The following is a 12,409-nucleotide window of genomic DNA, read 5'->3' on the forward strand; positions in this document are numbered from 1 at the left end:
AAGGGCTGTGCTCTTGTCTACTTGGACTATGGCAATTTTACCTTCTCCCACAGTCCAAAGATGTGCAGGTCAGGTGAATTGGCCATGCTAAATTGCCCGTAGTGTTAGGTACATTAGTTAGGGGGAATGGGTCTGGGTGGGTTACTCTTCGGAGGGTCGGTGTGGACTAGTTGGGCTGAAGGGCCTGTTTTACTGTGTGGAATCTAATCTAATCTATATGCAAAGGCCATTTGGCCCATTCAGCCAGTTCCTGCTCCCTAATATCAATTAGTCTCACCCTTTAATTCTTCTCTCCACAGCTTCCCAATGTGCCCATTTAGTGCACAGATCCAATTCCCTGTTGATACCTGCTATTCAACTTCCAGAAATGCATTCCAGATCATCCCTCAGGCTTCTGATTTAACACAAAACAACTCCACACTATTGACATATTTTTACAAATTCCCACCTTGCTTACTGATGAAATTCAAGTGCCAGACAATACTAGCAGTTTAAAAAACCTGGTGATAATCCACTTGCAGAATTTGCGATGAGTCAAGCATTATATCAGATTTATCATCCAGAAAATCATGACTTTTTAAGAATCCCCTGGAGACTTGTGGAAATAATTTTATTCCATTAACTTTTCACAAGTCAGTGAGAATGGTTTAGATCTTAGATCTTACAAACCAACCCTTCCTCTAATATGACATTACACCATATGTAACAGGAAATACTGCATAAAATCAAACCAGGCAAGATGAACAAAACTCAAGGATTCAGGGAACCATATGGATTGGCAAAATGTGCTTTTTTTCAATTAAATGTTGTCAAAGTAAAAGCTAAACTGAAGAACTCTGAAAATCATGTTTGTAGTTTAGCACGCCAAACAAGACATCTCACAGGGGTTTCATCGCTCAGTTAGAGAGACATGCCTTGGAAATGAATAACTAGTAATTGGGAACATACTGTCCTAACAGTATAGTGCATAACAACCTGGTATGGCAACTGATCTACTCAAGATGATAAGAAACTACTGAAGGTGGTGTGCACAGCCCAGACCATCACAGAAGCCAGCCTCCCATCCATGGATTATATTTACATGCCTTGCTGCTGCAGAAAGGCAGCCAACATCAAAGGTCCATCCCGCATCAATACCCATCTCACACAACCTCTTCCATCAGGCAGAAGGTACAGAAGCCTGAACAAACACCCCAGGAGGTTCAGGAACAGCTTCTTCCTGGCTGTTATTAGACTGCTGAATGGACTCTAGCCTCAAATAATGCGGATCTCGCTAACATTGACCTCTATTGTACATCCTGTGCAATGTTAGCTGTGCGCCTCCGTCTAAATCTTTTGTTCTGTACATCTTTGCTCACTATAATCTGCCTGTACTGCTTGTGAACTTCAATATAAGTGACAAGTAAATCAAACCAAATCAAATCAACTTACCAGAAACAGATCTAGTGTTTCTATGGAATAACCTTTGACATATAGTTTTCACATTTTGAGGGACGCAAGGATTCCTAGTGAGGCTAACAACATCGGTGTCCTGTATTAAAATCCATTTGAGAAGATAGCAAAGAGGAATCTCTTTGAACTGACGGGTTCATATGGAGTAGGGACAAAAAAGTCTCTTAGAAAAGGGGTTTGAGGATTTTGAATGCTCTGTGACTTTAGGAGGAACTGGCAGATGGTAGCATCCCAATGCATCTGCTTCCCTTGTCCTTTTAAATGATACTAAGTTCTGGGGTGTGGAAGATGCCAGCAAAGGAGATTTGTTACAATGCATCTTACAGCTGGCACACATTAGTGCCACTGTGGTGGTGGTAATGATTGTCACTTGACCATTTAGACAATCAGTTGGCCTTTCCAGGACGGAAGGTGAAAGTGAGTTCTGCAGATGCTGGAGATCAGAATCAAGATTAGAATGGTGCTGGAAAAGCACAGCAGGTCAGGCAGCATCCGAGGAGCAGGGAAATCGATGTTTTGGGAAAAGCCCTTCATCAGGCCTCTTTCCAATATGGTACCAATCTTCCTGAGTATAGGAGCTGTATTCATCTCGACAAATTTGGGATATCCCATCAGACTCCTGACTTGTGATTTGTGGTTGGTGAACAAGGATTGGAGAGTTGGGAGGCTGACCAATAGTCACAGTATTTAAGCGGCCGCTGCAGTTACATTCCTGATCAATAGCAACCATTAGCATGTTGATGGTAGGGACTCAATGATGGAAATGGCTTTGAATGATGGCCAAATTCTGTTGTTGGGCAACGGCCGTTGGTGTGTGAATGTCAATTGCTACTTATCAGGACTAATCCAAAGTTCTCCCAGGTTTTGCTGCATGTAGGCGCAGACCACTACACTATCGGAGTTGTCCCGAACGGAACCGAACATTGTATAATCATTAGCAAACACTTCTGACTGACTGGGAAGAAAGTCCCTCCTGAAACATGTACGGAGGACACTGCCCTGAGGATTGTTTGCTGCAGTCTCATACAGCTTCTGAATGCCACCACCATCTTGCATTGTGCTAGGTAACTCCAGACAAGGAGAAAGTGAGGTCTGAAGATGCTGGAGATCAGAGTCAAGATTAGAGTGGTGCTGGAAAAGCACAGCAGCAGGTCAGGCAGCATCCAAGGAACAGGAGATTCGACGTTTCAGGCATAAGCCCTTCTTCAGGAACTCCAGACAAGGCAGAGTCCTCCCTCATCTGAGTTTGAGGAGGGCCCAAGATGATATGATCGAGTCAAATAGTGTCCAGGGCATCAAGCTCAACTTGAACTCTATTCTTTTGAACCTGGGCTGAATTTTAGGAGAGAGGGTGGACCTGCCTGTTGGCTGTCAAGTTGGGAGCATACCTGACTGGGAAATGCAGAGTGAATTTATGACCATCAGGCAATGGGGAAGCCCAAGGGCATGTGGGAGGATAGGCCTTTTACCAGCAACCAACCAGACATCTGGGAGCCATCCAATCCCAGCAGCACTACTAGGATGGCTGAGAGTCACCAACAAGGAGCCATGGAGCAGGTGATGTTGGAAGTTAGATAAGGCCACATCATGGGGGCCAGTCAGGTTGGCTGGAGTGGGCCTCTGCCAGGTACAGGAGGACACCCTTGCTCTTCGGCCTGTAGCTGATCCACCAATTGCTCATATTGCCATACAGTATGGGAATCTTGGGTGGTCGCAGTGACTGGGGTTGGGTTTGGCCAAGCCCTATAGTATGGGAAAAAGTGAGGACTGCAGATCAGAGTCAAAAAGTGTGGTGCTGGAAAAGCACAGCCGGTCAGGCAGCATCCACTGACGACAAGAGTCGAAGTTTCAAGTATAAGCTCTTCATCAGGAATGTGTCATAGTAGGGGAATCCTACCGGGTGGGGAGTGGAATAGGCAGTGCGATCCAGACACTGCTTTTACCCCCCACCGCCTTGTCCCAGCTTGTCAGCGGCTACCGGAGATGGCATTGGAAGGGTGGGGGTGAATGAAAAACCAGCCGATGTTTTGACCAATGCTGGGCGGATACGAGACTGGGTGGCTCTGGCATGACCCAAATTGAGTCATTGGTCTGCAGATTATTGCTGAGTGCCTCTGGACCGCACTGCTAACAACATCGTTCATCACTTTGCTCAGACTGGCTATGCCCTGCTTTTTGTCACCAGTACAGATCTGACTAGCTTGTAAAACATGCACAGTGCAAAATGTTGATGTCTAAATTTTTAGTTCGCAGAAACAGTTTCACAACGTGATTGGATTTTTTGATTTTTAAAGTGATGCTGCTTTTCTGTTCCAACCCTATCCCTCCCTCAAATGCTAAACCTCACTGAGTGATCAGAGCAAAAACCCATTAATAGGTTCTCTCAATTTCACACTCAACTTCACTAAGTGACAATACAAACGCTAAAACCATTAAATGTTGAAGGTGATGTAGCCTGGCTTTCTATCTCAGTTTATAGCCTCAATTGATAGCAGAACAATGGTGTTATATCTCTTTTAGCATTAAATGTAATCAAAGTTAGCTCCTTTTTAAATAGAAATTGAGCCCATCTGTGTCAAAATTTGCTCAAAACATCAAGTTAAAAAGATCCAAATAAAAACATCATCCACAATTTAAGAATGTTAGAGTGACACTTGAAAAGGAATTGTGCGCATAGCATTATCAATTCTGAAGTAAAATACAATTTACAAACACAAGCTCTGCATCACTTCAGTCACTTCTCTTGATGATTGAGATTGGAAAATAATAGTTATGTCATAAAAAGTAAATTGGGGAAAGTTAATGGAGATTTACCAGCTGCCTGATACTTGCATCTTATTATCATGTCACACTGATACTGTAAGCAGAGGTTCAGAACTTACCTACAGCTCCATTCAAGTTTTGGAAAATTTTGCTTTTGTGATCCAAAGTTATGTTGAGAGAAAGCTAGAAGAGGAGTGAGACAGAAATTAATCCTCCAAAAGAATCACGCACCATTACAGTTCTGAGAAGTTATTGCAAATGCTATTCTGTGAACCAGCCATTACAGACTATAATTAATACTAAATAACAATAGTTATTATCTTCTTTCCATAATTTACTTACTCGCTTTAAAGCATCCACGTAAACTTTGGTATAGAACAGCTGATCATCATCATTATCTTGAAGTTGCCATTTCTCTACAATGCGATTTATAGAAGAAGCATATCCAATGATTCCTGAAAGAAGAGACAAGGATTGCAGAACAAAATTATCTGCCAAACTGCGTCAGTTGCAAAATCAAAAGACATCAAAGGGAGCCTGTAGTTTTAATCTAAAAGCTGAGAGTTTACACGGTGCAAAGTGAAAGAACATCACTGTTAAAACTGTCCACTCAGAGCTGAACATAGAATGACACAGTACAGAAGAGACCACTCAAGCCATCAAATCTGTCCTGTCAAAAATATACTACAGCAAACTTTGTTTTAATCAGCACCTTATGAACTAGCAGTTGTATAAGACTCTGGTGCGGCCTCATCTGGAGTATTGTGTGCAGTTTTGGTCGCCATACTATAGGAAGGACGTGGAGGCATTGGAACGAGTGCAGAGGAGGTTTACCAGGATGTTGCCTGGCATGGTAGGAAGATCGTATGAGGAAAGGCTGAGGCACTTGGGGCTGTTCTCATTGGAGAAAAGAAGGTTTAGGGGAGATTTGATAGAAGTGTATAAGATGATTAGGGGTTTAGATAGGGTTGACAGTGAGAACCTTTTTCCGCTAATGGAGTCAGCTGTTACTAGGGGACACAGCTTTAAATTAAGGGGTGGTAGGTATAGGACAGATGTTAGCAGTACATTCTTTACTCAGTGGGTTGAGAGTTCATGGAATGCCCTGCCAGTAGCAGTGGTGGACTCTCCCTCTTTATGGTCATTTAAATGGGCATTGGATAAGCATATGGAGGTTATTGGGCTAGTGTAGGTTAGGTAGGCTTCGATCAGTGCAACATCGAGGGCCAAAAGGCCTGTACTGCGCTGTATTTTTCTATGTTCTATGTTCACTCTTAATAAACCAGCAAAAATGATAGACCTCAAATATCACAACATTTACTGCATTATTCTGTCTAATTATTCTACTTTTTAATTTATTAAAGTGAATACAAATATACTTGTTACTCAAACAGCCACCTGAAATATCTACAATTGATTCAATTTCAAGTCAAATTCTCAAGTGCCATGATATGCGAGTAGTCAGTTGTGGGTGTAATTGAGAAGGCTCTCTAATGGTAAGTTTTACATAAGGAGAAGTTGTATTATTATTTAAGTGATTTATGCTGAAAATAAAGTATAACAATGATGTGTTCACCCCCTGCAGTCCATATTTATTACTTAGTGAGCGCTTTTACATTGATTATGTGGTATTCTTAATTATCTGGAATATTTGATGAACTGGTGCACTCCTGGCCCGGTTTACTGTACTGTCTTGTATCTTCAAAAACTAAACGTACCCTCAATTTTGTGGCTTTATATGCACTTTTCATTATTCCTATCCAGAGTACAAATGACTGGGTGATCACAACTACTACAAACGAACATGGATATCAGCTTTTTTGAAGACTTGCTTCATTCACTCATGGGATGTGGGTGTCCCTGGATGGGGCCGACATTTATTCCCCATCCCTAGTTGCCCTTCAGATGGTGGTGGTGAGCTGCTTTCTTGAACTACTGCAGTCCATGTACTGTAGGTGAAGCCAAAATGCTATAAGGGAGGGTATTCTAGGGTTTTGACCCAGCAACAGTGAAAGATTTCCAAGTCAGGATGGTGGAGACTTGGAGGGGAACTTGCAGGTAGTGGTGGTGGTGTTTCAATGTATTTGCTGCCCTTGTCCTTCAAGACTGTATAGCCAGTTCTGCTATAACATGGAAGTTCCGTTCTCATACAATCCCGTGTTATGAGAAAATAGAGTCACAGCAGCACCATATAACGGGGTCAGAATGGCATCATAACCAATACACGCTTTAAAAGTTTATGCTATAGAAACAGTGTCCCCAATTTGTCAATCACGTTACAGAGAATTTGCATTAACAAAACATGTGTTATAGCAGAATGACCTATGTGGTCTTAGTTTGGAAAGTGCTATTGAGGGAAGATAACTAGCACTTTTGCCTTTGTACTAGAAAGCTATTGATTCAAATGTTACTCCAGGAGCCCCACATATTAACTATACACAAGCTGTGAACATAATCAATCAGACTGACAGGAGGAGTGTATCAGACAACTTATTGCTGGCATGATATATTACATTGTACTGATCAAAAACCTACCCAATGGCTGCTAAATTCTGTTGTGGAATATTGACATCTTATCCTGAAGGCTATAACAATTAGTTTTATTGCAGCAGACAGAGCATGTCTGCCACATTTACAGAGCCAAATTGTACATTTTCTTGTCTCAGTCAGAAATTGAGGCTACTGACTTGCAACTTTTCAAAATGCCTAGTCATTCAGTTAGGAAGGGGAAATACTGAGGGGTCAAAGATGTTAGATTAATAAATGCAAGCATTTCATTTCCTTGTATAACTGATATTAAAGCACTAGCAATCAAAATAATCTGACACGCTATCTCTGAAATATAATGAGTTTGTTTTACACTGTGATGAGTTGCCTTGGGCCAAAGGATTTAAACAGTTGCTTATGTAAATTGCTGACATCATCAGGAATGTCTGCAATCCCTTCACTCTGAGTGTTTACTTTTTGAGAAACAGGGTGGAGACTTGAAGCTCAGGCTCAAGACAAACCTCTTGGGAACTTTGTCAAAGTTGTGAGATACAGTACAGATTAGCGGTTGGAAAAGAAATCATTCTGAAGGATCATGAAAGATACACAGCACCCTATTTGGGAAATAGTGAATGCAGCAAGTGCTGCTTATTATCTCCTAGATTTTCCGTGGCTTTACTTAAAATGAGAACACCATTGCTCAGGTCTGAATCCTCAATTCTTGGACAGTCTGAGGCCAAATCCAAGCCCTCTGCTTTCTGCTATGGAATGTGATCTTCCTGATACCTCAAAGTGCTCAGTTCTAGTGTGGAATGCTGTAGCGTACGTGATGCAGTACATGTGTGCTGTAATTTCTAACAATAGCTCGGAACAAAGACACATCTATCATATAATATGGTACCAACCACTGGTGGCTTGAGATTAGTTCACCCCACCACTAATTTTACTTGATAATCTTTTTAAATGAACCATAGTAGTTAATAGTCAGTGGGGCACTGTACCCCCCAAAAAAATCAGTGGAAACTTACAAAGCAGAACCTTTCAAAATATTGTTACCAGTCATGATGTTATACCAAAATCCTCCTAATATTTTAATCAAAGTATTTAGATACATTATGACACAGATCTGGAGGTGGGGGGAGTGGAAAATGGGCCTCCTGTCTTAGAGATAGGGACATTACCACCACACCACAAGCACCCTCAATCCTCTTTCCTATCTGAAGGCTTCTCCAACTAGCAGTGATACCATAGAGTCTGAACAAGCAGCACTTGTCTTAATGCCAATATGTAGTTTATTACAAATATAAATTACATTGGCTAACTATGTATCATTACAAAGGCTATCAGGACCCAGAGATGATGCACCAGTCTGGGAACTTTCCTGTTAGACAGCTTTCTCTCTTCCCAGAGCCTGTGACACCAGCAGATTGTTTGGAGTTTAATTCAGCTTCAACATCAGTTCTTTCACAGCCATTATCCTACTCAACAGCAAACATTTACTTTCAAAACTGGAGAAGAGTAGAAGTTATCAAATGGATCCTGTATTCCTTTTGGTTAATTGAGTTAAATCAAAGAATCATAGGATCCCTATTGTGTGGAAGTAGGCCATTGGACCTACCAATGAGCATCCCACAGACGTTCCCCTCCAACCACCCCCTTACCCCCCCCCCCCCCCCCAACCAATCCTGAAACTCTGCCTTTCCTATGATTAACCCACTTAGCCTGCATGTCCCTGGACAGCACAGGGCAATTTAGCATGGCCAATCCACCTGGCCTGCACATCTGTGAACTGTGGGAGGAAACCGGAGCATTCGGAGGAAACCCACGTGGATATAGCAAACTCCACTCAGACAGTTGCCCGAGGCTGCAATATAACCCATGACACAGAGATTTGTACCAATGAGAGCAAAGAATTATACCAATGATGGTCCCTCAGATGTGTGCCATAGAGCGCGAGGGCAGAAAGGAGGAGATAGAAAAAAGGAAGGAAAGAAAGTGAGACAGGCTTTATCAGTGAAGTCATTGCAAGGCAAGAGGAGGAAAAGGATACAGGAGCAACAGAATGAAGGAGGGGGAAATGAATCCAAACCCTGCATTGGCAGTCAGTTAACAGTGAGGAGAAAGTGAGATCTTCAGATGCTGGAGATCAGAGCTGAAAATGTGTTGCTGGGAAAGCGCAGCAGGTCAGGCAGTATCCAAGGAACAGGAGATTCGACGTTTCGGGCATAAGCCCTTCTTCAGGATTCCTGAAGAAGGGCTTATGCCCGAAACGTCGAATCTCCTGTTCCTTGGATGCTGCCTGACCTGCTGCGCTTTTCCAGCAACACATTTTCAGTCACTTAACAGTGACCTGGTCAGTCCATGGTTGGTGAAGGGGCTACTTGCCTTCCTGAGTTTTTATTTTGCTGTTCCATTCTCAGCCATCATCATCTGTCCAGTTAACTGCTGTTGTGTCATAGAGTTATCCAGCACGGAAACAGACCCTTTGGTACAACTCGTCCACACAGAGCAGATATCCTAAAACAATCTAGTCTAATTTACCAGCAACTGGCCCACATCCCTCCAAACGCTTCCTATTGATATACCCATCCAGATGACTTTTAAATGCTGTAATTGTACCAGCCTCCACCACTTCCTCTGGCAGCTCACTCCAAGCATGCACAGCCCTCTGTGTGAAAAAGTTGCCCCTTAGGTCTCTTTTAAATCTTTCTCCTCTCACTTTAAACCTGTGGCCTCTAGTTTTGGACTCCCCTACCCTGGGAAAAGACCTTAGCTATTCACCCTGTCCACAATAGTGTTTAAGTTTCATCTCAGATAAACTGGTTCTGTCTTTACAAAATCGGAAATGGAATAACAATGCACTCACATTCGAGCAACTCTTACCTCCTGAATTAAGAAATCTCTTTCCACTGCGAACCTTGGGATATTTGTCTGCAAGCCTGTTATCTGGCCAGATCAGCCCTTCAGCAGCAAATACCACCTTGTGATTGAACTGCTGGAACTTGTTCAGTAGCTCCTCAGGTCCACCCGCAAAGAGAACATCATAACTGCAAACAAAAGTAAACCAAATTCTTTTGAACATAATATATTCCCAGATAATCACATCTTAACAAGAGCCACTCAACTCCATGCAGAATCTTATTCTCAAATTATAAACAAAGATGGAAAATCTCAAATGTTCCTCTGCATATTTGTTTAATTTGCAAAGAAGAAAATTAACTTCCAAGTACAGATACATGAAATAGGAGCAAAAATAATTTTCAGCACATCCGGGGTATCTAACTCTCACTTATTCAGGAAGTAGAATTCTGTGATGTTCAAATCTTCTATGAACTGCCAAAGTAAAGGTCACTTTAACAGGTTTAATGTAAAAAGGAAACTTTGAGCACTAAAATAAAACTCCAGATCAATGAACATACTCTGCCGAAACAGGGTAGAAAACTGTGTTGCTGGAAAAGCACAGCTGGTCAGGCAACAGCCAAGGAGCAGGAGAGTCAACGTTTCGAGCATAAACCCTTGCCTAAACAGGGTATGCAGCATCATGTGTGTCATTTGCAGATCCATTCTTGAATGTTCCCTCACCGACTACTACCACACCGTTATCTTTACAGTTCATATTTCTCTGACAATGCTTTAGCCTTCGCTGAAGTGGTCTAGCTCATTCTCACCAACACACACCCATTAAAGACACAGAGAAAAGGAGATGTGCTCTGAGCATCAGGAGTTATCCAGTTAGATCTGTAGTCTAGTCATAAAAGGGCAATGTTTCATTTATTGAGGAAAGAGGAAAAGGAATGGAAGATGAAGACCTGATGTAGAGATGGATAGTACACAGGCCTACTGGGGTGACAACGAGTCAACGACTCCCAAGATCTGGTGACAACAGTTTTGATTATCCCCCAGTTTGTTGCTGAAAAGAGATTTGTTTTGAAGCCTTTTGCCCATCAGGATTGATGCAAGAATCCAAAATTTCTAAGAGAACAATAACTTATCTGACAAGCAAAGCTAATATGTATTACCGATCATTTTTAAGGAGGGGGTGGTGGTGGGCACATTCTTGCCAATCTAATAGTTTGCTTGGCCATTTCATCGAAAAGTTAAAAGGAGCAGCTCTTACAGCCACGTTTTTCTGTCCTCCATTTTGGATTACCCAGAATCCCTCGGGGTTTTGGGTTGATTAGATTAGATTAGTAATCTAAACGCTGGAAATACGAACTGTTAATGAAATGTAGCCGATATGTATTTTTAGCGTTTTCCATTTAAAAGAAACGTATACGTGAGGAACTGTGTAGTAGTCAATGAAGAATTATTTTTACTGAATAGCATCAGAGACTGGTGTCCATTTCCTTCTCACCTCAGAGTGAATAAGCAGAGCACCACCATCCTCTCAAGGACAATAAGTACTGTCATTACCACTGAAATCGTATCGTGGGTAGGCAGGAATGAGATCACTGAAGTTACAAACAGTTCAATATGATCTGACTGAGCAGGCTCGAGGGGCTGAATGGCCTCCTCCTGCTCTCCATGTCTGCATATATGAAGGAGGAAGGTTCAAAGGGAGAATAATTAGATACTTCCCACATCGAGTTCTGAGGAAGAGTCACTCAACCCCGAAACGTTAACTTTGATTTCTCTCCACAGATGCTGCCTGACCTGCTAAGCTTTTCCAGCAACTTCTGTTTTTACTTTCCACATGGGATCTTTGCTACTTTTTGAAAATGACAACTGAAGGGATGTTTGAAATACTGCAGTTTTACAGGCCCTCATAATCCAGATGTTCATACAACTGGAACATCTGTTAAACATCAGATAAGATTAACATGTAACTCCATTTACTGTTTTTACCACAAACCAAAAGGATTATGTTGTTTGTTTAAAAATACAATCAGTTCTCAGGAGCAGTCTTAAACAGTCAAACAGTACAATATCTGTATTTCTTATTAACTTGACACCAGCAGCAGACTTGGATAAAATCTGGTTACAGATAACGAATCATCTTGATCATTCCTTAATTATTTACTGTAAATCAGTAAATACACTGCAGTCCTGCAGCACTTAATAAAATGGCAGATTATATGATAGAAACACATTCCTTAAAATCCTTCTCACAAACTCCAAAACCCACAGGATTCTTGTGCGATTCATCTTCGAATAATTGTAGACGGCTGACGTCAGTAGATTAGATTCCCTACAGTGTGGAAACAGGCCTTTCGGCCCAACCAGTCCACACCGACCCTCCGAAGAGTAAACCACTCAGACCCATTCCCCTACCCAATATTTACCCCTGACTACTGCACTTATCCTACACATCCCTGAACACTACGGGCAATTTAGCATGGCCAATTCACCCTAAAACGCACATCCGGGAGGAAACTGGAGCACCCGGAGGAAACCCACGCAGACACTGGGAAAATGTGCAAACTCCACACAGACAGTTGCCTGAGGCTGGAATTGAACCCGGGTCCCCTGGTGCTGTGAGGCAACAGAGCTAACCACTGAGCCACCATGCTGCTCTGGTTTCATTATTTAAATTAGTTTGTTTCTGCATTACAAACACCCTGCAAGTTTACAAGTCGCACTACCGAAACAGATTAAAGAACTATTTTGCAATTCTACTGCAGGATATAAAAAAGCCATTTAAGTCAGACTGTGCAGATATTTATTGCTTACTTGCAACTTCAGTATGCACAAGTGGGATGTTTTTATA

General features: G+C 42.0%; 1 protein-coding gene across 2 annotated transcripts in view; it reads right to left on the minus strand.

The window, feature by feature from the left end:
- plod2 (procollagen-lysine, 2-oxoglutarate 5-dioxygenase 2) overlaps positions 1 to 12,409 on the minus strand; it is a 170,094-nt gene that overhangs the window by 70,756 nt on the left and 86,929 nt on the right. For both annotated transcript variants that reach the window (XM_060834529.1, XM_060834528.1), the window contains exons 4-6: positions 9,586 to 9,749; positions 4,558 to 4,670; positions 4,335 to 4,398 (exon numbers count right to left, since the gene is read on the minus strand). In XM_060834529.1, the coding sequence (XP_060690512.1) occupies positions 4,335 to 4,398; positions 4,558 to 4,670; positions 9,586 to 9,749 (341 nt within the window). The remainder of the gene's footprint in view (positions 1 to 4,334; positions 4,399 to 4,557; positions 4,671 to 9,585; positions 9,750 to 12,409) is intronic.

Source organism: Hemiscyllium ocellatum, chromosome 13 (genome assembly GCF_020745735.1).
Source record: "Hemiscyllium ocellatum isolate sHemOce1 chromosome 13, sHemOce1.pat.X.cur, whole genome shotgun sequence".
Classification (NCBI taxonomy): Eukaryota; Metazoa; Chordata; class Chondrichthyes; order Orectolobiformes; family Hemiscylliidae; genus Hemiscyllium; species Hemiscyllium ocellatum.